Source organism: Pipistrellus hanaki, assembly GCF_964339955.1.
Source record: "Pipistrellus hanaki genome assembly, chromosome: 5".
NCBI lineage: Eukaryota > Metazoa > Chordata > Mammalia > Chiroptera > Vespertilionidae > Pipistrellus > Pipistrellus hanaki.
Genome location: NC_140507.1, coordinates 65,924,305 through 65,950,098, shown reverse-complemented (window position 1 = coordinate 65,950,098; position 25,794 = coordinate 65,924,305). Strand labels below are relative to the sequence as shown.

General features: G+C 36.3%; 1 protein-coding gene across 2 annotated transcripts in view; it reads left to right on the top strand.

Annotated features, from left to right (window-relative positions):
• The window catches only part of GLRA3 (glycine receptor alpha 3), a gene marked incomplete at both ends in the record, with an annotated part of 133,539 nt that overhangs the window by 50,649 nt on the left and 57,096 nt on the right, over positions 1–25,794 (top strand). For both annotated transcript variants that reach the window (XM_084883454.1, XM_084883453.1), the window contains 2 exons: positions 12,625–12,848; positions 20,910–20,992. In XM_084883454.1, the coding sequence (XP_084739580.1) occupies positions 12,625–12,848; positions 20,910–20,992 (307 nt within the window). The remainder of the gene's footprint in view (positions 1–12,624; positions 12,849–20,909; positions 20,993–25,794) is intronic.

The following is a 25,794-nucleotide window of genomic DNA, read 5'->3' as shown; positions in this document are numbered from 1 at the left end:
TTTCATTCTCAAAATATTTCCCATGGAGTTTATCCTCAAGCCTGGTCCAGTGGCAACAAACTTTTAAGAAATACACATAATACATAAGACATTATCATCATGGCTTAGCCACAGGAATGTCCTGTAAAGATGTAGTTTACTAAAAAATAGATCAGTAGATGATAGATAGATAGATAGATAGATAAATAGATAGATAAGCTTCTCTTTTTCCTTGTTAAGGGTATTTTTTTTTTATCAAGAAAAAAACTGTACCTCAGGTAGATTCCTGAGGGGGAAAGTTCTTCGCAAGATACTTCTAAGAACTTCCTAAAAATTCATCTAGGACTTGAGGACCAACCCATCTACTAGTAAAGCTTCCAGGAGACAGATGCCAGGGCCCATACACCTGGCGTCTGTCTGTTCTCATTCCCACCCCGTAAACCAGGATATATCGATAGCTTGGTGGTACTCTTTTCAAAAACATGCTGCCAGTTACAGATGCTTGAAGTTTTCCAAATCCTCCCTAGTCTTTCACTAGAAATCTCACTCTTTCCCAATTTGGACCCTAACATTAAGATATGTCACCCTGCAAGTGAGTGAATACAATTCACTTTCTAGTTTAGTAGCCAAGAGGGCCATCCTTTGACTCTAATTTTCAACCGTACAATCGTTACCCCTGAAGCTAAAGAAGACACTCTTTGAGGAAAATCATGACGAATCCTTGGCTCTCCAGCCATACCTTAACTTACAAATTTAAATTTCTGAGCTGGATATTTTTTTCGTTTAACTCCCAGTACAGACAGAAGCAGGCAGCCCACTTCTCATTTCTTGAATCCTTTATGTCTATGTCATTACTATATTTTGCTATGGACTTTTAGCACATGGTCTGCAAAATGATATATTCCACTTTAGATGGTCATAGGTAAAAACTTTAGTAAATTTCACCACTGGTTTCTATGCACAACTTGGGTTCTCTCCTTCAAGGATTGAAATATGCATGACCTTCAAAGACAAGCAGGTCAAACAATCCATGGCTCTCATTCTTTCAGCTTACCACTGGTGGCAAATAGTGCTCCAGCTGGTGTTCAGTGGCTGAAACAGAAACTATTTCACTGCCCTGCATGTGTGGCTCAGTTTATTGGAATGCCATCCCTTGCACTGAAAGGTCATAGTTCAATTCCTGGTCAGGGCACATACATGGGTTTTGGGTTCGATCCCCCTACTGTCAATGTAACCCTCTCTTCTCCTCCTTCTCTTCCTCCTCCTCCTCTTTCACCATCACCACCACTACCACCTCCTCCTTAATTCCTCTGTCTAAAAAATCTATGAAAATACCTCCTTCAGATGCATGGTGAGGGGTTAAAAAAAAGAAGAAGAAAAAAAAGTCCAGGTCTAAGTTAACATCAAGCTCCCAAAGAGAAGAGCTTGATTATGTTTCCTCTTGATCAAAAGATCTGCTAATTTTAGAGGCAGGTTATCTACTTCTCATACAGTCAACATGTAAAGGTTATGCAAGCCTAGGATAACTGCAATAGACACTCCCATTTAAAAGGGGGGTGGGGTTGAGCCCTCACCAGTTTGGTTCAGTGGATACAGCATCAGCTTGTGGACTGAAGGGTCCCAGGTTCGATTCCAGCCAGGGGCACATGCCCGGGTTGTGGACTTGGTGGGGGGAGGGGCAGCCAATCAATGATTCTCTCTCATCATTGATGCTTCTCTTTCTCCCTCTTCCTTCCTCTCTGAAATCAATAAAAACGTATTTTAAAAATAAATATATAAATAAATAAAAAGGAGTGGGTGTGAGAATACATTGTAGTCATTGAATCAACCGATTCAGAGCAATTATAAAGTCTGGGCAAGCATATCCCTCCAGTTACATGACCAGGATCCAATCTCCTTTCCTGCAAATGATTCTTCCTGGACCTTGACTTACCATTTGGGCTCCTGGCTCTTTGTTCTGAGTAATCTTTACTTTTCTGTAAAAAAACCCAAAAAACTGGGCTATGCTTGCTGCTCATTTTCCTTTCATTCTACCTACCAGTAGAAATTTGAGAAACTTACAAGTTGTTTGCACTGTAACTGTCCATATCCATTTTAATAGAAGCTGATGGTGTTTCTACCAATTGAATTATCTTACCATTTCTGTGGGCTTCCTGGTTGAGAAAATTCATGAAGCAACTTTTCAATTTTCTGAACTATATACAGGGGTTTCATAGTCATACTCTGGAGATCTTGACCCTGAGTCCATTAAAATAGTAAGATTTTGCTTGGAATTTCCTTAACCAAATATAATAGTTCATTAGTTGCATTATCTATTTTGCTCATTACTGAGATGACAGTGTTGCCAAACTTTCTGTCACCACAAAACAAAGGTGTTGTGTTTTGTTTTTTTTTTCATCCTCTAATGACAATTTCCTCCTCCTCCTTTCAGCTATTCCCAAAGTCTCCAAAACCTTCAAGCTTCTGCCTGCTGCTTGGTCCCAAAGTCCATTGCACATGGGTTGTTATTTTCTTTCTTTTTTAAAAATATATTTTATTGATTTTTTTTACAGAGAGGAAGAGAGAAAGGGACAGAGAGTTAGAAACATTGATGAGAGAGAAACATCAACCAGCTGCCTCCTGTCCATCTCCTACCAGGGATGTGCCTGCAACCAAGGTACATGCCCTTGACCAGAATCAAACCTGGGACCTTTCAGTCTGCAGGCCAATGCTCTATCCAATGAGCCAAACCGCCTTCAGCGGCTTAAGTTATTTTCTTACTGCAGCACCCATTTCCAGTTACCTAATTCTACTTTGGTTGTTGCTGCATAACACATTACCCCCAAAGTGAGTAAAACAAACATTTTAGTATAGCTCTTAATTTTGTAGGTCAGGGGTTTGGGCAGATCTCCTGGAACTTTTGTACATAGTTTCAACAGAAGTCACTCAGTGGAATTCAGCTGGAGTGGGCATAGTGCCTGGGAGAAAATAATCTGCCTCCTTCAAAGAGACCTTGACTTTGAGATGGTATCATTTGTTGTAAGCAGTAGATTGTGTGTCATGCAGTGACAGCTCAAGGCCTGGATAAAAATTAGGGGGAGCTCACTTTTTGTTCCTGGCCCTGTAAAATGGGATTGGTAAAGAAAATTTATTTTACATGTTTTCTTCAGTTAAAATGATTTTTCCATCATGAAAATATCCAAGTATAAATAGAAAGATAATTTTATAGAGGAAATAATATATCAATAAGTTCAGAAATGGACCAGGACAAAACTATAATGTAGAAATAAAATGATCACATTTAAGTATTTCTGGAAGCTTTAACATCTACATTGTGCTAAAACTACCATAGGATTTGCATTTCATAAAATATGCATGTACTCAAATTTATAAATTCAAATAGAAAAGCATACCTACAGGTTGCCAACTATTTCATGAAAAGTAAAAACTCATGGAAATTTGACAACTTATCTTTTGCCTGTGTGACGATACCCTATACCCAACTACTTTTAAATGTGTCAGCATAATCCCAAATATCTGTATATATAGAAACACTAGAGGCCCGGTGCATGAAAATTCATGCACTGGAGGGGGGGGTTCCTCAGCCTGGCCTGCCCCCTCTCACAGTCCGGGATCTCTCAGGGGCAGGAGGTGACCCAGCGATCAGGGGAAGGTGATGCCCATCACACCTCTGCTGCTGCCACTGCCAGCAGCACAAGCCTCAGCCAGCCCTGGTTACCTGAGCTTCAGGCAGCCCTGGGCGGCTGGGCAGCTGACATCCGAGGCTTGCCTGCACCTTGGGGCCAGCCCTGGGGGGCTGGAGGGCTGAGGGGACTGGAGGACTCTGGAGGATGGTGGCCCACCCTTGCCACACGCCTGCCACCCTGCTGGGGCTGAGGGGACTGGGCACCACCATCTAATGGTTGTGGGCACCCCCATCTTTGAGGGTGTGGCAGTCAATTAGCATATTCCCTCTTTATTAGATAGGATTAAAATGTGTGGTTTTCTTTACCAAGAGGTAAAATACCTAATAATTGATTATACTTTATTTTTAATTCTGACTTTGGTGGGTTGCATATGTACTATTTAGGTAATGTACTTAAGAAGAAATTGTAGATTTTTAAAGTGGTTATTTTATTTGATGCAGAAGCAGCAAAATTTTATCTACTACTCTCAAGAATTATCTTAAATAACCCTGCAATAATCAATAATTGTTTCTAAAAGAAATTAATTCCTCTACAGTTTTAAAATGTAGTTAACAGCCCCTGCACAGCTTCTTGGCAAATCTCCAAATCAACAAATGGCTAATTAAAATTTATCTGGATTGCTCAGAAGGAAAGCTTATTCTAAAGACAATTTAATTTAATCTTGAACATATAATAATTAACTCACTAAAACTTTTCAAATAGGAGTTTTTTTTCTTTTAATATTCATCCTGTATTAGTAAATAATATTAAATATGAACCCTCATGAATCTAAAGCTTGCCAAAAGACTATAAAGGATTTTCAGAAAAACCACTGGAAATGTAAACATCAATTAAAATGTAGAGGTGTGATAAGGTAACAAGCCTCAGTGTTAAGAACAATTTGAAAATGCTCATTAAAATAATTTATTTGCATGAACATTTTTTTTCTGCTGAAGATAAATGTAAAAACAAATACAATAAAAAAATCCTTTGCCAATAACATCTATTCCTTTGCTTTTATTTGTTAAAGCATTCCTTTCCCCCAAATTCCAAGCTGCTAGTGCCATTAAAATGTGATTTCATAGTTCATTAAAGTTGTGAAGAGAAGTATGAAGATTACCAAGAAATAACAGATGTAGGTATATAATTAAAAAATTTGTAGGGCCGAAACCAGTTTGGCTCAGTGGTAGAGCGTCGGTCTGTGGTCTGAAAGGTCCCAGGTTCGATTCTGGTCAAGGGCATGTACATTGGTTGCGGGCACATCCCTGGTAGGGGGGTGTGCAAGAGGCAGCTGGTCGATGTTTCTCTCTCATCGATGTTTCTAGCTCTCTATCCCTCTCTTCTCCTCTCTGTAAAAAATCAATAAAATATATTAAAAAAAATTTGTAGGTATACAACTAAAAATCTTAGTATATTTAAACTGGAAACACTTAAGGTAATTATACTAGTGTGTATAATTTATTTACTTTAGTAATATTTGATGTTATATAAGCTCAGAAAAAATTTACCTTTATTATTCAGTTCTCTAGTACTAGTCCCAAATCTATAATAATAAAAGCATAATATGTTAATTTAGAATGGACAGCCAAACGACCTTCCGGACATCCTTCCAGAGAAGACACCACAGCGGGGGGCCAAGGAAGAGGCAGTTAGGGAAGATCAGGCAGGCAGGCAAGCAGTTAGGGGCTAACATACAGGCAGGTGAGTGGTTAGGAGACAGTGGTTCTGGATTGTGAGAGGGTGCAGGATGAAATGAGGGACCCCTCATTTCATCACAAATTTCATGCACCGGGCCTCTAGTTACAGATAATAGTAAAGTCAGACCTGATTGGTGGGAAACAATATAGATGGTCTGACAGTGTCAGATTTTGCTATCATGAAAAATACTTGTAATGTAAGATGAAGCTATTAGGTCTAAAAATATTCTTGAAAACTTACAAACAGGGCAACTTTTAAATCAGCATTTTTCCAATTTCAAATTATATTTAAGGCATGTAGCTTCATGCCCAAAAGTTAGCAATCATTCAATTAATAGCATTTATTAACTCCATCCTTTATGTTGATGGTGGATTGTGATTTTCATATTATATATACTAGAGGCCCAATGCATGAAGATTTGTGCAAGAATGGGCCTTCCTTCTGCTGGCTTTGTTTTGGGCCTGCACTGCCTTTGTTCTGGGTGGAGCTGCCTTTTTGCTGCAGTCCTGGAACTGCCTTTCTTGCCTTCCCATGCTGCCCAGAGGCCTGGAGCAGCAGGGGCAGTGTGGAATGCCTGCATCGTTGCCATGGTGACAAGGCAAGCATCCAGCCCCATCCAGCCCCATCCCTGGCTGCTTGGGGCCTGCATATGCAAATTAATCCACCATCTGTGTTGGGTTAATTTGCATTCTCACTCCTGATTGACTGGTGGGCATCACAAAGGTATGGTTAATTTGCATCTTATTAGTGTAGATGCTATTTATTTCTGAAAACATTTTTCTTTGAAATTATATCAATTTACATTTATAATACTTTCAATGAGACCTTTTAATTTTTTGGTATATTAATCAGATGATCTCTATATCCTTAAAACAATTTAAAAACAGATAAAAAATAAACCTTGGAAATATAATGCTAAGTACAAGGGCCAGACATAAAAACCACATATTATATGATTTTATGATATAAAATATTCAGAGTAGGCAAATATATAGAGATAGAAAGCATTTTATAGGTTGCTAGCAGCTGGAGGGATGGGGGAATGGGAAGTAACAGTTTAGGCCAAGGTTTCCTTTTGAGGTAATGAAATGATCTGGAAAATAGATAGTGGTGATTGTAACACATTGTGTGAATGTACTAAATGTCACTAATTGTAAAGATTATATGTATATATTTGACCAAATTTACTAGTAAAGAAAAAAAGGCACATAAGATAAGACACATAACACAGTTTACACCAGACATTCAAGAAACACACTAGTTGGAAGACCTTCAAAAATTATTTTATGGTACTATTATCTGTCCTTTAAAGTATGAAGTTTGTCTCAGCTATCCTCAGAAATTTTTTTTTTCCAATAGTGGGTTCTTAGAATTTCTTGTTTGATTTAAAGAGCTTTTGTAGCATTAATTGAAAGTAGGATGTTACAAAGACTAAATAATAGTTCATTTTCCAAAATCTTTTTTTATGATCCAAATCATACATTCCAGTAATGGAACAATTGTTTAATGGAAGTCCCCCAAATAAATAATAATAATTACTTTATAAGAGGATCATTGCCAACATGTCAAACACACGCATTGCAAATTAATAAGTGCTCTGTGTAACTAAATGGTTATGTTCATTTTAATATGCCAATCTAAACAAGTGAACACATTCTATGTTGGATATAAATGTTGATATACACTGAGTGGCCAGATTATTATGATCTCTGAATGCCTAATAATATGGCAAATCAGTGTATATCCTATATAATAAAAGGCAAGTATGCAAATTGACCCCTCAACCAGGAGTTTGACCAGCAAGCAGGCCAGCCAACTGCTAATGTCCTCTCCCCCTGGCCAAGCTGGCTGGACCACCCATGCACAAATTCATGCACCAGGCCACCCATACACACACACACACACACACACACACACACACACACACACACACACTGAGTGGCCAGATTATTATGCAATTAGAGATCATAATAAGCTGGCCACTCAGTATAAATTTTGGGTCATGGATGAAAGTAGTAGTACCAGAATTTCCAAGTCTATGTTGCCTAAACCAGAGGAAACATATAAACTTTCTTTTCCTACTTGTTAGAATACAAAATGAAATGAACAAAAGTTTAGGAACTGATTTGGGCAGAAATATGAGGCAGGAAATCATGTCATCCCTCCCACCCCACCCCCTTATCTATAGGTTTGTTGGCACAACTTGCTATGAAGGGAAGAGAGAACATTCTTCCTGGCTATCTAGCCCCATTTGTAAGAAGGCTGAGAACTGGGCATGGGATTTGCCAAGGGGAATTGAGTAGGAATGCAAGAAGTGAGCGTTGAGAGGCAGAAGGGTGTCTTTAGATAAGTGGGGTCTCAGGGAGCACTGCCATGGACACATTAAGGCTGAAATAACTTGTTACCTTATACCCAAAGAGCTGCATAGATTACTTTTTTTTTTTTTTAATAAAAGGAAGCAGTTACCGGCTCTATGTAGTCTTTACCTCTAAACCCAGGCATGCCCAAACTGAATAAATTATATTAGTTGGAATAAATCTCTACTGACTTCTGGAATAATAATCCAATGAACTAAGTTTACCTCTCCAGAAATCAAGCACTGCACAGTGTTCTGAATGAAATAAAGCTGATCCTTCAAGAACATGGTCTTGAACTGAGTGTGCACTTAAACAGTATTTTTTTTCAATAGAATTGTCTCTTCCTATCCCAGTTTCACATAGTGGATTCAACCAACTCAGGATCAAAACCAGTATTTACACATCCCCAACTACTGTTTCCAATTGTAGATTCCCAGCTACAGATGGAAAATACTATTTTTGATCTTTGGTTGGTTGAATCTGCAGATGCAAAACCTGTGGATGCAAAACCTGCTGATACAAAGGGCTGTCTCTAGTTAAGTTTGCGGGGAGTAAAAAGTTATACCTGAATTTTTAACTACAGGGGTTGGCACTCTACCACTTTGTATTGTTCAAGAATCAACTGTATATCCTTTTATTGTTTTGCCAGTGGTTTAATTTTCTATCTTGCTATTGCTTGTTTGTCGTCCCCCTCAGTTCATATGCTGAAGTCCTAGTCCCCACAAAGGGCATGGTATTATTAGTAGGTGGGACCTTTGGAAGGTGCTTGAGTCTTGAGGGTTGGAACACACGTGAATGGGATTAGTGCTCTCATAGAGAGACCCCAGGGAGCTCCCATCACCTTCTTCCATGGGACAATACAATGAGAAGTCTGCAACTCAGAGGAGAACCTTCACTTATTGGCACCTTAATCTCAGACTTCCAGCTTCCAGAACAGCGAGTAATAAATGTTTATTGTTTATAAGGCACCTGGTCTATGGTATTTTGTTATAGCATCCTGAAAGGACTAGAATCAATCTTATATTTTAACATAGTTTACTGGATGAGACATATAGAATGTCATTTCACTGATTTAACACATGTTTGTTCTGACCAATCCTAGTAAACTAGTGGCCTGATGCACAAAATTTGTGTACTGGAGGGGCAGTGTTTCCCCAGCCTGGCCTGTGCCCTCTCACAGCATGGGAGTCTCTCGATCGATTGACCCAAAGAGGTGGGTCCTGCCCACCTATTCAGGGTTCCTCAATGGACTGCCCCAATGAGGTAGACCAGAGCCTAGGGTCTCGCCTCCATGTGCGTGAGGGGCCCCGGGACCCCCAGTGGAAGCTGCGCTGAGCAGCCACCTGGACCTGCCCCTGCACCACGCACTCAGTGTCAAGCCCTGACCATACCGGTGATGGATTGTGACAGCATGAGTGCATGACGACCATCTAGCCTTTCATTAATATAGATTTGATGAAATTTTAATAATGATTATTTCCTTTAAATATTATTATTATAAAAATGCTCTCAAGTTCTAGAAAACAGGGATGCATTTTATTTATATTTAATATTCTACACATTTTTGAGAGTCTACTCTTTGTGAATTCTTCACTTTGTATTTTCCATAAGTGGTACATAACTAGGTTTCCTTTAAAAAAAATCTTCATAATTAAAAAGTGATGTTGCCCTTTTCTAGAGAATCTATAAACATATGGATACTGAAGCAGTCAAGGAGAGATTTGAAATAACCTTTCTGAGCTTGTAAATAGTTCTTATAAAATGGCTTTTCCCCCTGTTGGCTTCGTAACTGAGAACTGGAAGGCACTTTCCCAATGGGCCATTATTTCCATCAGTGGCCCCAGCCAACCACCCTCCCTGTGGTGGGGACCATAGAACAGATGGTACAGGCAACATGGGGGATATTATGGAGATGACATTGGAGCAACTATTCCACTGCTGAGATTAGTATTACACACTTTGTGTTGCATGGTAAACCTATATTGTGTAGTACTTCAGAATTAGAAAATCTTTCAAAAAGTAAACTAACAATGTAGTGGTCAGGGAGTTTGCCCTCTGTTCTTATTTCTTTGAGAAGAGAAAGCTATTTTCTAATCATGTTGAAATTAGCCAGTTTTTCTTATTAGGACTCCTAAAAATAGGAAGAATTTTTACAATAGTTAATTTTTCTATTTGGCTAGGAATCCAGGGATGTTTGCCTTAAATGTTCTGCCCTCTAGACTATCTGACAAAAAAGAATGTATTATTGTAGGGATTTCATTAAAAAATGAGACTGTGCATGTATTAAAATCCATTCAAAAATATAAATGTATCAGTTTGCTATTGCTGCTCTAGCAAACTGCCACAGATTCAAATTTGGTGGCTTAAAAGCAACACCAATGTATATCTCATGATTCTGAAGGCCATTAATATCTCTGTCCTAAAATAATTATGATCCTATATAAGTATTATGAATTCAATATATGTCTAGATTTTAGAAATGAGAACTATAAATATTGATTTTACTCTCAATATGTATTATCTCATATTTATTATTGCCTTTTTTTGTACTCACGTATAACTGTTCTCCATAAGTCCATTTAAAACGTTTTTGCATATGCTGCTCACGCATCTATTAGTCTCGGCTTTGCAAAGCTGTTTCCTTCTCCAGTCCATGGTCTTTCTGTTATAAGCAAGTTATTTCAAATTGCATTGCAAGGACTTCTTTTAAGGTGGTATCATTTTACTATGTCATTTTATGTACCCTTTACACATTTTCACAATCAGGATTCAAAAGCAATTACTCTAATTGGTTGCTGGGTACAAATGGGATATGTTGGCTAGAAAAAATCAGCCTGAAAAAATTATTTTTTTGAAATGCTGACTTTGGTTGTGTAAGAGAGAAGCTTCTCAGCATAATGTTCATTTGCAAGCAGAGCAAAACCCAACTATGAGAAGTATTAGAACTTAACTTTCTAGGTTTTCAGGAGATGGTTATTTTTGAGGTTTGCTTTGGTCCCTGGCCCTGAATCAAACACTTAAATGTGTTCAGAAACAAAGATGTTTCTGGCTACTGAAAGAAAGAGCACAATGGATGCAGGTGAACATGTGGTTTTGATTACAGTGACAGCTGATTTTTTCTTGAAGGATACGTGGTGACTTTTTTAGCTCATTCACTCTTAAAGCAAAGAGTATTTCTTGAAGATCTGAGATTGTGTTTATAAAGTTTATCACTAAATCAATAACATAGGGATAAAGAGATTGAGTCAAATTTTATACATTCTGAGCTTAAAATTTGTTTTATTTTATTCTCACGGTCTGAATGACTACAGAGTGTTCTCAGTTAATAACTTACCGTAGTTATAGCATATAAATACTTCAATTATATCTAGTCCAAAAGGAAGTTCTTTCCTAGTCAGTTATTTTTTATCCTGGTAGGTATCACTTGCCTTGCTTTAGCCTTCTCCGATAGGTAAGGCAGAGAGAAACTGACTTTAGTCTGATCACCAACTCTTTTGGTGGTGGTTAGAGCTGAGACAAAGACAGCAGAATGGCGAGGGACACAAGAATTGGCCACCGTGAAGGTGTGCTTCATGGTACTCTGAACTCTAGCAAGAGAGGATGACTTGAGCTTGTCTGGTAGAAGCTCGCTCATATATTCCATTTACAGGTTCTACACACCCTTCGGGTTGGTAAGATTTATGGTAAAGAAGCTGAAAAGTGAACTCTGCTCCATTGGTACTTTTCAAGATACAAGGGACACCTAGCAGGCAGAAAATATATTCTTTGGTGTGTAACATCAGCTACAGTTAGAAGATAGAGGATTCAGGGCACAAAAAATGATTAAGGGAACATACAGATGTGTTACACTCACTATGCACTCTGAATTAGATCTACCTGCAATATAAACCATCTACCGGTTCTAATATTATGGAAACATCCTTTGTGATTGCTTGGCTATTATATTCTGACAAGTAATAATTTGGTATTCAAGGAATAAAAAAATAGATAAAAATTAGTGTTCAGTTTCTCTGAATGTCTTCAGCCTATTTTTCATGCAAATGAAGCTTTCTAAAAATGTTCACATTACTCATGCTTGTAGTGAAATTTACATGTTTATTTGCTCATTTCAAAAAACCTAAGGCAAAAGTTATATTTGTAATGTGTACACAGTATATGGATATAAACATTACCTATAACACCTAACTATCGGTCTTTTCATTTTATACATCAGTCCAGAATTTGTGAACAAGAATTTGACTGAAATCAGTGACTCTTTCCCTTTTTAACTTAACTATTAAAGGTCTAATTTGGATATCTCATAAGTGAAATCTTTTTAAAGAATTGCTGGCAATAATGTGCCTTTATTATTCTTTTATTACTCTAAAGTCACCTGTTATTTTCCCCAAGTCACCTATTTTATAGAATTTACATGCTATATTAAGCATGAGAATATGTGTCTTCATTATCAAAAAGTATGTATGGTCATTTTTGTAAAGCAAGGAGCTTCCAAGATAAGTTCACTAAAGGCCTTCCAGATGCTATTAGATACCCACTAAAATAAATGGTTCTAGAAAATAAATGCAAAGCTGAATATATATTTTACTCCAGGTGTCAGGTAGCAAGCAGACCAATATTTTACTCTGACAAACCAGGAGAGTGAGTGTTGAATAGAACCATAAAACATATGTATGATAAAATTGTGTTCCTCTGTAGCTATTTTTTTTGGAGGCGTATAGGCCACTGAGAACTCGGGGAAAGCCTCAGAAAGAAAGTGACTCTTATCGGTAGTAATGAGTGATGATCGTGTGGGATGGAAGACTCACAAGGATGTCAGTAGCTTTTGTTATAATTCAGAGAAGCCCCCCAAAATAGCACATACGATTCTAAACTCTTTAAAGCAGAAGTCCCCCCTCCCCTCTTTTTCTCCCCTTCTTTTATCGCAGGATTACAGAGTGAATATCTTTCTTCGTCAGAAATGGAACGATCCTCGCCTTGCATATAGTGAATATCCTGATGACTCTTTAGACCTAGACCCTTCCATGTTGGATTCCATTTGGAAACCTGACCTGTTCTTTGCCAATGAAAAGGGTGCCAACTTTCACGAAGTTACCACAGACAACAAACTGTTAAGAATTTTCAAGAATGGAAATGTTCTTTATTCAATAAGGTGAGTCACATACTTAAATTCCTGATTTTGGTGGAAAAGTATTTTTTTTTTAAAATTTGCTTTTATTGAGTGTTTTGAAATTTTTGATTAACTGCTTTCATTGTTCCACTTAAATTCCTTTAATGTACTATTTACAAATATGTCTAATCAAGAATAGCAGACCCAAGTTTTAGATCCAGAAACTGTATGAATAATTCTTGGAAATTCGCTTTTTTAACAAGTAGCCCAGGTTATTAATCAGCCAGGTCAGTGGGTGATTTAAGGGTAAATGAAAATGGTAGCCAAATCATACATTGTGATTATATTTTTATATATGCATACTCTTGTAATATTTATAGGTGAAGGAATATAGAGATTTGTTTTGCTGAGATCCATTTCCCATAAAATATTTTTCAACAATACATGTTGTTGTTTTTTTAGATTTTCTGAGCTTCTCTTACTATCCTTTAGAAAAGACTTTATTTGCACTTTAATTATTTAGAAGTTTTTTCGTAGAAGATCATGCATCCTTTTAAAATAAATACCAAACTATAACTATAATTAATTCCAAAACACAAACATCAAGCTAATGTATTATGTTTTTCATATTTTCATATTTCATGTGAATAAATTTTCTTTTAATAAATACATTACTTCCTAAGGGTGACAAGGCAACATCACTCTACTCTAACTGACACTTTTGTCACATTGCTGAAAACTGTCTAATATGTGTTAACATAATCCTGAATAATTCATTGCTACATAAGATATAAAGGAAGCTTTCACAGTTCATCAGTAATTTATCCCTATGCTCCCAAATGAATAAATGACTTAATGGTGAATCCCAGGTGTAAGCAAGAGAATTTTGATTTTTTTTTGGAAAATTACTATTAAAAGTATAAGAATCAAAAGATAGTGGGAAGATGGAACATACATATGGTCTCTATTCCTTCTGTTAAATATAACTAAGATCCCTACACACAATATATATAACAAACTTAAAAAGACTCGCAATAGTAGCTATAAGAAAAGTAAGGACTTGAAACCTGAGGAAATAAAATTTTTATAATCCATGGAGTATAATAAAAATCCTAACATTCATGTAATCCGAGTCTCAGAGAGGAAGAATAGGGTATAAAGCTAAAAATATATTAGAAGAATTAAAGGCTGAAATATTTGCAAATTTTATAAAAGGCTTAAACCTCCAGATCCCAGGTATTGAATGACTCCCAAATATATATATATCAAGTCACATTATAGACAAACTTTTGAAAACTAAATAAAAATTTAAAAAATATATTTTATTGATTTTTAACAGAGAGAAAGGGAGAGAGATAGAGAGCTAGAAATGTCGATGAGAGAGAAACATAGACCAGCTGCCTCTTGCACACCCCCTACCGGGATGTGCCCGCAACCAAGGTACATGCCCTTGACTATAATCGAACCTGAGACCTTTCAGTCTGCAGATCAATGCTCTATCCACTGAGCCAAACCAGTTTCAGCTAAATAAAAATTTTGAAAGCATTTGGAGAGTAACAACACTTAACCAATGGGGGGAAAACTATTAGACGTTTTCATCAGAAATCATGGAGGCCAGAAAGGACTGACACGTTTTTTTAAGTGCTAAAGAAAAGAACTGTTATCCTAGGATCCTGAACTCACTGAAAATATCCATCAAGAATGAAGGGGAAATCGTATTTTTAAATAAAAGAATACTAAGAGAATTTGTCACCTGTAGACCTATCTTAAATGTGTAGCTACAGAAGTATTTCAAACAGAAAGGAAACAATAAAAGATGGAACATTGGAGGATGGTATAGGGAGAATAAATGGCAATGGGAATAAAAAGAAAAAAGAAAAAGAAGGAACATTGGTACATAGAAGGTAGAAAGGAAACAGTAAGCAAAAATATAAGTAAATACAATGATAGATGTTTCTTTTCATCTTGAGTTTTCTTCATATTTAATAGTTGAAGCAAGAATTATAACATTGATGTGGGGGGGAATGAAAAACAAAAGATAAGATAACTTAAAAAAATAAATGTATGGGCATAAATTAACAAGACAGGTAATATTTAGTGTTGTCTAATACCCTCTTTGCAGGCATATAATTTGACATTAACTCTTTGGAGATACTTTTTTTATGATATATAAAAATATAAAATTCATTTATTCTTCAACTCAGCAATTTTACTTGTAGGAATTAATATTACTTGTGTGTTTATGTACACATAAGATACATTTACAAAGATGCCCACTTCACCACAGACATGGCAACTGCAAAAAGGTCCCCTAAATATTCATTAATAAGAACAAAGTAGAACACAATGATAGTCCCATATCATGAAATATTCTGCATGAGATAGATCTAAAGTTATTTATAAGAGAAGGCATCCAAAATATATTTAAATTCAAGAAACGTTTTATGATTATTTGTACTTAAAACACTCTATATATGTAAACATAACTGTGTATGTAAAAATACACATCTATGTACATCCATGCTAGAGTTCAGAATGATGCCTAACAACTGGAAGAAAATAACCAACTAATGGAAATAAGTGATTGAATATGGGTAGGAATAAAAGTGGCTGCAAGAATACATCACCAGATGGCATGAAATAATCATTTTACAATCATGATGTCTAGAATATTTTCATCGATAGAATTGAAATATAATGTGTGTGTGTGTGCTATAAGATTATGAATATTTAGTTTTTTACCATCTTATTGAAATTGGAAAATTATGCTATCCAATATGACTTGCTCACATTTCTTTTAATATTTTGAGAAAAGTTATGGAATAATTCAGAATTGCATTTTTGTCTTTTCAGTATGAATTCAGATGAAACAGGATGATGTCTCCCAGTTTTTGTTTGCTATATCCTGGCTCACATGATCAAAGACTAAATTTGTTTTTCTATGAGTTGTTTTTGGAAATCTCACAGTACTTTGAAATCTTCAGTTGGCAAACAGTTTCTTTGTTAACAAAAGTTGTGCTAGAAAAAAAAAATCTCATTCAATTTACAAATGGAGCATCTGTGATGTTTCATGAGAGATCTGGCTTTTCTAGTTGTTTTAAGAAAGAAGCAGAATGTCCTGGCAAACCTGACCTATTTAACTTATCCATTTATCTGTACTTTCTCCTTCAACACACTAAAACAAAGAAATAAACTAAATAAGGAATAAAACAGCATTGACACACAGGAGGTTGAAAGGAATGGAAAAGAAATCTGTGACAGATGAATGATGACAACATACTTTAGGAAGCTTGAAAGTGAATGCACTGGGGAAAACTGACTTAACAGACAGAAATAGCTGAAATCTAAACCAAAGTGAGAACATTCAAAAGGAAGAAATATTACCCTCAAACTTTCAGAAATTTGAGGCAGCAAGGACTTCAGAAAGTAGTAACTAGACAAGAGATCACAGAAAAAGAATCAACTTAAACTTTGTAATAACATCCGCGAGCTTTCTATTCCTAATTTTCCTCATCTACTAGTATATCCTTTAGATGAGGAGCTACCCTTTTGTTTTGCCTTCTGACCAGAGCAGAAAGCAAGACAGAAAAATCTCAGAGAGCTTGTGCCAAGAACTTCACAAATAGTGACTTCAGGCACAGCTGGGTCTGTCATAAGCATCTTACCAAGAAAATAAGGATTGCAAGGGATACACTAAATGGTGATACCCTTGTCCTCCCTAAAATGCTGAAAACAAGATAAAAAATTTTACTGAGCAGAAGTCAGAAGAATATACCTCTGGAGAAATATACTTGCCCAACAGAAAAAAAAATTACAGATATTAACATTTGGAGAACCTCCAATGAAAAATGGTAGTCATGTAATCATCTTACAGATAAGACTATTTATTACTCAATGAACCATCCACTACTAACTAATTGAGCTCCAAATAGATTTTAGTGCTTTGTTCTTATATATAAACAGACATTTGAGGATATCTTATAATATTAACAAGAATAAAAAAAGAAGCAGATGTCAGAAGAAACATGCAAAGGAAATAAAGATAAAAGAGGAAAATGAAGGAAACAAAAGGAGATGAATGATTTATGGGGAAATACAGGGAGCAGAAGAGACCATGAAGATAATCTCTGAACAGATGAGACAATTGGTTACATGAAATAAGATACTCCCAGGAAAGGAAAATGAGTCACTCAGAACATAATAAGAACAAATAGTAAACCAAAGTGGGCGGGGGTGGGGGGGTGGGGGCTGGTCGTGATGGTAGAATACTTGGAATGATGAAGTGAAGAAGTTTCCCAAGAAGTAGAAGCAAGATACCAAGAAATAGAAAACAGAGACATGATTTGAAAAGCGGAACATCAGTTCGAGTCCAATATATGATTAGTGGGTGCTGACTGAGGCACAAAACTCCTGGGTTGGAGACAAAGGAATTTATTACTCACTGCTAGCATGCAACACAAGTATCCCCATATTTGCCTTATTCTCCCTTGTTCTCAAGTCTCATTGGAACCATACATCAGGCCCAGATGAATATAACATACACCAAGGGTCTGTGTCACAGCTATGAAACATGGAGTTTTGGACTTTTATAGCAAAATACAAGTCAGCCTTCTCTTTCTCCTGTGAAACAACATGATCACATTCCTCAAAATTGGCATCCGCGTCAACAAACCCTAAGAAATGACAAAGGTAAAAAGAATAGTCAAAGTCTTGTGGTCTTGGTGCACCTGGCAAAATGTCTCCTGACCCCAACCAAGCCTCTACAATTTACTAGCTGTGACTTGGAGCAAAAAAAAAATATTTTGTTTTTAATTAAAAGCCAGCTTTATTGAATTGTAGCAAACTACAAATAATTAAAGTGTACAATTTGATAAGTTTCAACATGTGAATTATATTTTCATGAAATCATCAGCACAATCAAGAGAATGGATATATGTATCACTCTCAAAAGTTTGTTCACAACCCTTATAATCCCTACCCCTACTCCCCCATCCCAGAGCCACCACACATTTGCTTTTTGTCACTGTAGATGAGTCTGTGTGCCTGAAATAATATATGTAAAGCACCCAGCATACTACCTGGCATATAATAGGCATTGACTTGTTAATTTTATATTTCTAAAAAGAGAACAAAAACTAAACTGAACAACCACAACAATAAAAACCTAAACCACACACACACAAAAAGCCTAAATTCTGATATTTTCTAGAATCCCCAAATTAACCTTATATGGACTCTTGCCATTGTCCTTATAACACTAAATTTAGAAATATTAGAAACTCATAAAAATACTTCTTATGTTCATGAAGAGCATAAAATGGAGTGACAAAACATTTTTTTAATACTTCAATTAATGGTTGAGATAGAAAGCATAGTCTAGGGCAGTGCTTGCTCAAAAAAAAATGGGTAATATGTCAATTTTAATGAGGTCAACTGTCACAGATTATAGTCATCCTTTTTAACATTTCTACTTCACTAAGCCAAGACTTCTTAGGACAAAATTAAAAACGCCATATCCTGTTTATGTGTCTTGTCCCAGAACGAGAACTCGGTGTCCTCTCGCACCACAAAGATTCTCAATTCCAAAACAGTAGAATGTGATTAATTACCTTTTGATTTCGTTTTCTTTTGATGTGGTCAGGACAAATCACAATTTACTTGTAATGTTTTGATGAAGAAATTCAATATCACACCCACCACATTGACACATATTTTTTCATTCATATGCTGTTAAAGAAGCAATTGTGTCCTGTCTTAAACAAAACAAGTGTCAATAAATAAATGTTTTTCAGGATGTGATTTATGATGAGTTCTAGTGTTTTTCTTTCCCAAATAATTCCTTTCAACACTTAGAGAAAAAAAAAAAAGAATTATGTAATGTCTCTCATTTTATGCCAGAAAAATAGCCAGGATATGAATTTGACATCACACGCATGGTGAGAGCCTGGAAAAGGTTCTCAGAATGCTATTTACTTCCGTACAAAAGGTCACAGAGTTCATTCTGCAAGCCAAAATTTGGAGCTGGCTGGCCAGTGGGCCTTGGATGTCTGGAAAATTAATGTGCATACACTCAAAACGAACTTGTGCACACACCTCTAATAAACCCTTTCTCAAGACAGAGAACATCGTGTCCAACTGATTTTACAATTGCCATTTCAAGGGAGAACTTTGCAAATTTACAAAATCATGCTTACAGACCCACTCAATCTTGCTGAGCCAAGAGAAAATTGCTTTTGAATTGTAAACTCTATGACTTATGCTGGTGTGTTATGGACTCTGACTTGAGTGAACTGTCAAATGACCCTCCCGGGAATCTTAAACATTTAGCAGTGTCACATGTCTGTTCATTTATGTCTCTCAGACTATGTTCATTGGATCTCACCGAAAGTATTCACTGTAGAACACACACCATTACAACTTTAATGCATGGTCTGTATCGTAATGCCATTTCGAGGATGTGGTTCTGTTTACTAGAGCTGGTAATTACTTTCATAAAAGCTTACATTTTTACATGTGATTCAATCCAGTCATTTTGTGGCCATCCTATATAATTTGGGGGGAGGGGAAGATAGGGAAGGCTGAGAGTGGTAGAATGTACTATTGATAGTAACCCTTAGTTACTAATATTTATTGAGTGGTTGCTGCATGTAAGCACTTATCTAAGTGCTTTACATGTATTACTAAAATATTTTTCACACCTCTCCAGAACAGATACTGTCATTTCTTCATGTTAGAGAGGTGAAAACGGAACCATTATAGGGTGAAGTAATCTGCTCATGGTCATAAAGTTTAAGTGAACAACTCCGCCTAGGCGCTCATTAATATACTGAATTTCATTGGGAATACTTGCAATGAGAGGGGCTGGCCAGAGAGTTCTCAGAAAAGAACTTGCTTTGAATAAACTTGGTTTTGATTAGATCTGGGTGTATTTTTCTCAGGTCCAGGAATTACAAAGTCTTGGTAATCCCTGAAGATATCTTGGTAATAAACTTTTCCAATAAAAAAAAAAATTGAGAGTGATGAATGGTTTTGGAATGCCAACAATCAAAAACTTTCTGGAAGAGGGAAAGTGCTGGTGTACACCATCCAAGTCACTTGGCGAGAAGCCAAATCAGAAGTTTGTTTGGTGAGCATGGAAAAATGTCACACCTATTCCAGAAGGCTGTTACTTGGCCCTGATAAGACCTGGTGACATGCTCTAGTCCCACAGGGGAAACCCCATTCTATCACCTAGAATTGTTAGTTCAAGGTAGGACTTGACGATTCCAGGGAGTAGATTCAGAGTATATTTCCCTGCTGCATAGTGCTGGATATTCGTGACAACTTCTTTAATGCAGTTACAAAATGACCGGGAGTTGTCACACAGGATTGCTTCTCTGCACTCCAACTTACCACGTTTAGAACTCCAATTCCCAGGATATACTTGCCTCCTCTAATATGCTCCACGTGACTTGGGGGAAGTGTGTTCTTTGGCATGTGGTATTTATTTTATCGATCTCATTCTCAAATTTCTTTTTTGAAGTTCTCTTCTGGAAATAAAGACTTCTTTCAGATGCCATAGCCATCTCAAAAGAGGAAAAAATATAGATAAATGTATCTGATTGATGTTTAAATATATAGCTCTTCTCTCTCCTCCCACCCCTCCCCCCCATCAGATTTATATATAAGCTGAGTGGCCAAATTATTATGATCTCTGAACGCATAATAATCTGGCCACTCAGTGTATATCCTATATAATAATAGGCTAATATGCAAATTGTCCCCTCTACCAGGAGTTCGACCAGCAGGCAGGCCGGCCAAACACCCATGACCCCTCCCTCTGGCCAGGCTGGCTGGACCCCACCCATGCACGAATTCATGCACTGGCCCTCTAATATATAGAGAGGGTGGCCAGATTACTATGTGTTCAGAGATCATAATAATCTGGCCACTCAGTGTAAAGGTATTTAAAGATAAATAGCAGCCAACTTGGGACAAATTTTATTTGACTGAACATTAGTCACTACTGACAGCGATTTTGCTTTTCAATTGTACCTTTGAACAATATGACATTCATAGGGTGTCATATTTTCTTTTAAGAATAATTGCTTTGAATTTCTTCAGATTGACATTAACACTTTCCTGTCCGATGGATCTCAAGAATTTTCCGATGGATGTGCAAACGTGCATAATGCAACTGGAGAGTTGTAAGTACTTACTTTTTTCTGAATACTTTAAAACATATAGTCAATATAAAAGGTTTTTAATGTGTTCTATAGATAAATTATTTTGTAATTGTTGTTGTCAGATATTTACTAAATAAGCATGGTATCTCTCACCAGGTATTGAGAGTCATGATGTCTATCAATAGGTGTACTCTATGCTATGATAAGGAAAGAAATCCAAGACCTAGGAATAATAGTTTTTAAGCTTGAAAAGCAGTTTTATGTCTCTATACAAATTATCGTAGGTAAAAGGGTAATAATCATTAAAACCAAACTATCACTTTTTTACTGAGTACCTGCTTTAGATCAAATAGTTTGCATATATTATTTCTCATACCACGAAGATATTGTCATTGCCATGTTTCAAGATGTGAAATGGTCATTCTGAGCAATTGAGGTTTGTGCTCCAGTTCATGAAGGTTTTCACAACAAAACACCTGGCTCCAAAGTCTGTGCTACACTGAACCATTAATCTGCTCCTCAGCTAACATTTATTCAGAGTACACCCTGTAGGGTTTGTTAAATATGTCATCTTGGGGAAAAAGAAAATGTTTACAGTTTATCAGAGATTCAGCCAAGCTAACAGACATTTTTAAAAAATTTTCTTCTTTCAGAATGGATCCAAACACATCACTGATTAATGTCAACATATAAAAACTTTAGGTCCTCTGTTTCTCTGAACTTATCTATATTTAGTCAACCCTAAATTAATTGGTATGCATGTTCAATTTTAATGCCATACAAAAATATTATTCAATACTTTTTCTTATGGTACTATGTTATATCTTTTTTTAAAGTTTCATTTTTATCTATTCCTTGAGGAAAATTTAAAGGTGGATCTTAGGGTTTGCAAGCCTCAGAGGCAAGGTTTGTAGTGTCGGGGAGCTGTCACTAGATGGCGTGCCTACTTCATGGGGGAATGAGGTCACCCTCTACCTTGGGTTCTCCTTTTTTTTTTTTAAAAAAAAAATATATACTTTATGCTGAAACCGGTTTGGCTCAGTAGATAGAGCATTGGCCTATGGACCAAAAGGTCCTGGGTTCGATTCTGGTCAAGGGCATGTATCTTGGCTGCGGGCACATCCCCAGTAGGGGGTGTGCAAGAGGCAGCTGATTGATGATACTGTATTTTCTCATCGATGTTTCTAACTATCTATCCCTCTCCCTTCCTCTCTGTAAAAAAATCAACAGAATATATTATATATATATATATATATATATATATATATATATATATATATATATATATATACTTTTATTGTTGACACTATTAAAGATGTCTCCCTCTTCCTCCCCCTTTACTCCCTTCCACCCAGTCCCTACCCACCAACCAGATCTTCACTACCCTATTGCCTGTCCATGGGCTACGTATATAAGTATTTAAGTACTTTGTTTTACCTCTCCTTGTCCCTCCATCCCCACATCGAGGTATGTCAGTCTGCTCCATGCCTCCATGCTTTGGGTCTTATTTTGTTGGTCAATTCATTTTGTTCATTAGATTCCACAAATCAGTGAGATCATGTGATGTGTATCTTTCTCAGATAGGCTTATTTCACTTAGCATAATGCTCACCAGGTTCATCCATGTTGTTGGGTTCTCTTAATGTAAGAAAGGGAAAATAGCTATTTCTCTGATAATAATACTTTCTTGTTAAATTTGAATGCTTTAATTTTACAAGTAGTTCTTAAATATTAAGCATACTCATGGAAAAAGTACTAAATTAGATTAAAATAAGATAATCAAGTTTTAGGCGGGGGAGCTATTTAGCAATAAAAAAAGGCAAGGAACAACAAAGGATTCCCAGCAATGTAGATTTTTAAAAACCCATATTTAACAGCATTTTGAGGATAGGCTGATTCTGTATCCTGGTTGCAAAATTAGGAGTATAGGAAGATATTGAGATAAAAATCACATGCAAAATAGTGTAAAGCAAACCGGTGCCCTAATTACTAAACCAGAGATGCCAGATGTTACCGAATAGGCAGTGAGGAGCTGGCCAAGATTTAGGAGCAAGAACACGATTTGGTCAGTATTATTCTCTTAAAGAGAATAATAATTCTTTCAGCCAAATGAATCAAGGTTGCGTAAGAAAATTTCATATGGCAGTTTTATTTTTAAATTTAGGAAACACCACACTGTTTTTCCATAGTGGCTGCACCAATCTGCATTCCCAGCAACAATGCACAAGCATTCCCTTTTCTCATCCTTGATAACACTTGTTGTTTTTGATTTGTTGGTAATACCCACTCTGACAAGTCTGCAGTGATATTTTATTGTGGTTTTAATTTGCATTTCTCTGATGATTAGTGATGTTGAGGAGCAATTCCACTTCTGGGTATGTATTCTAGGCAACCCAAACCACTAATTCGAAAGAATGCATGTATTCCTATGCTCACTGCAGTTATTTATAACAGCTAAGATATGGAAGCAATTTCAAGTGCCCATCAGTAGATGCGTGGATAAAAAAGTGGAGGTACGTGTATACTATGCAATACTACTTGGCCATAAAAATGAATGAAATCTTGCCATTTGCAATAATGAGAATGGACCTAGAGAGTATTTTGCTAAGTGAAATATACACGTCAGAGAAAGACAAACACCATATGATTTCACTGATATGTGGGATCTAAAGACCAAAATAAAGAAAATAGAAACAGACTGATAGATACTGAGAACAAACTGACCCTTGTCAGAGGGAGAGGGGTTGGGAGGTTGGGTGGAAAAGTGAAGGTATTAATATGTACAAATTGATAGTTACAGAATAATCATGGGGATGTAAAGTACAGTATAGAAAATATAGTCAATAATATTATAATAACTATGTATGATGCCAGGTGGATACTGGAAATATCAGGAGGAATATTTTGTAAAGTATATGAGTTTCTAACTATTAAGTTGTATACCTGAAATTACTATAAAATAATATTGAATGTAAACTGTAATTAAAATTTTTTAAAGTAAAAAGTTTCATAATGCTCCAACCAAAAATAATAAAAATTGGGCCAAAGCAGAATAATGTAGAAAGGTAGAAACAATAGAGGTTGAAACTGTAGGGGAGGCAAAATTTTATCTTTACCCTCTTACATATTTTTGGCTGGGCCTTAAAATTAAACAGATAAAACAGATTAACAGGAGAAAAGGATACATATTTATTTATTATAAGTTTTATGTAACATGGGATCCCTCATAAAGAAATAAAGACTCAAAGAAATGGCAAAACCTAAATGCTTTCATACTAGGTTGAACAAAGGGAGGCAATTGTGGAAAAGTAACTTAACTGTGTGGGAGGCTATTGGGAGATAAGAATTATTTTAACAAGGTCTGTATGTACACGGTTCTATTGATTTTTATTCCTGTTGAAGAATGTTTCTTTTTTCTTGATCCAAAGAGCACATCTTGCGTCTGGGAGTTTTTAGCTCCTATTTTCAGGAAGAAAGGGGAAGATTAGAATGCCCTCCATTGCACCTGCTATTTCTGAAGTGCCTTTATCTCCAATACTCCTTATGGTAGTGTGGTATATTTTGGGGTGGCATATTTTGCCACCCTTCATTCACTCCCATACAAAGTGGATATAAAGACTCTGGACCCTGATGAGTCAGAGCTAAAGCACTTAGATAAGTAGAATCATATCGAAACTATTGATAAAGAAAGAAAACGTAGGATGAAGAAGTAATTGCTGAAGGGAACATTGATAACTCTAAACCTGAATATAGTTGAGGTTTGGGAAGTTTAGGTATAAAGCCAAAGGGAGGAGTTTGAACTGGGGATACACTGTTCGAAGCTGTATGGAAAGTGATTTAAATAAGATGATGAAATTTCTGAAGGATAAAATAGAGAGAGGAAAACAGACACATCAAGAACAGATCCATAAGAAATGTCTATATTTAGAGGGTTTGGGAAGGAATTTCAGCTAAAGGGTCATCATAGATGGCAAATTCAAATCAATGGCATTTCATCCCAAAAGAGAAGAGAATGTGGAGATGTTTAACAGAATCAAATGCTGTGAAATGTTTTTTAAAAGAGGACAACATAGGGAATATAGTCAATAATGTTGTGTACTGGACTCATTGGAGAATCATTTCATATGTAATATAAATATCTAACTACTATGTTGTCTACATGAAACTGACATAATATTGGATGCCAAATGTAATTGAAAAATAAAATTAAAAAAAGAAAAAAAGCTATTGTTATTGATGACAGAGACAAATGTGATTCAAATGATGAGGGTCAAATTTGGATTTCAAAAAATTACAAAAAGTGCATGATGAGAAAGTGAGAGCAGTGAATAAAATCTGTTATTTGTGAAAGTTAGTTATTAAAGAAAAATGAGAGAGGAAATAGCACCTGAGAGATAGCTGGGTCTCTGGACTTTTTTTTTAGAGTAAGGAAAGGGCTAATTTGCTGGACACAGTGTTGACATAATATGACCTTCCATTGTTTCTCCTTTCCCAGAACACTTCCAAATTAATCAAAAACTCAAAAACTAGGGAAAACAGAGCCTCTTGCCCCCTACCCTTGCTTCTTAATTTCTTTATCAGGAATGAGTAGATTGCCTCAAGTGCCCCTTTCATATTTCAGTCATTAGCACTTCCTACTTTTTTTTTATTAGAAATTAATTTGGCTCAAAATAGAGAGAGTGTTTAACCTCTTTAGTGGCCATTAAAATCCTGTCAAAGTGGAAGTTACTGAGGTCAAAGTCTTCAAGGTGTTTTTCTTAAACTCATAGCAAATACCACATCTTTTAAAAAATAATGGCTTAAAATCACAAATGAAAAGATTTA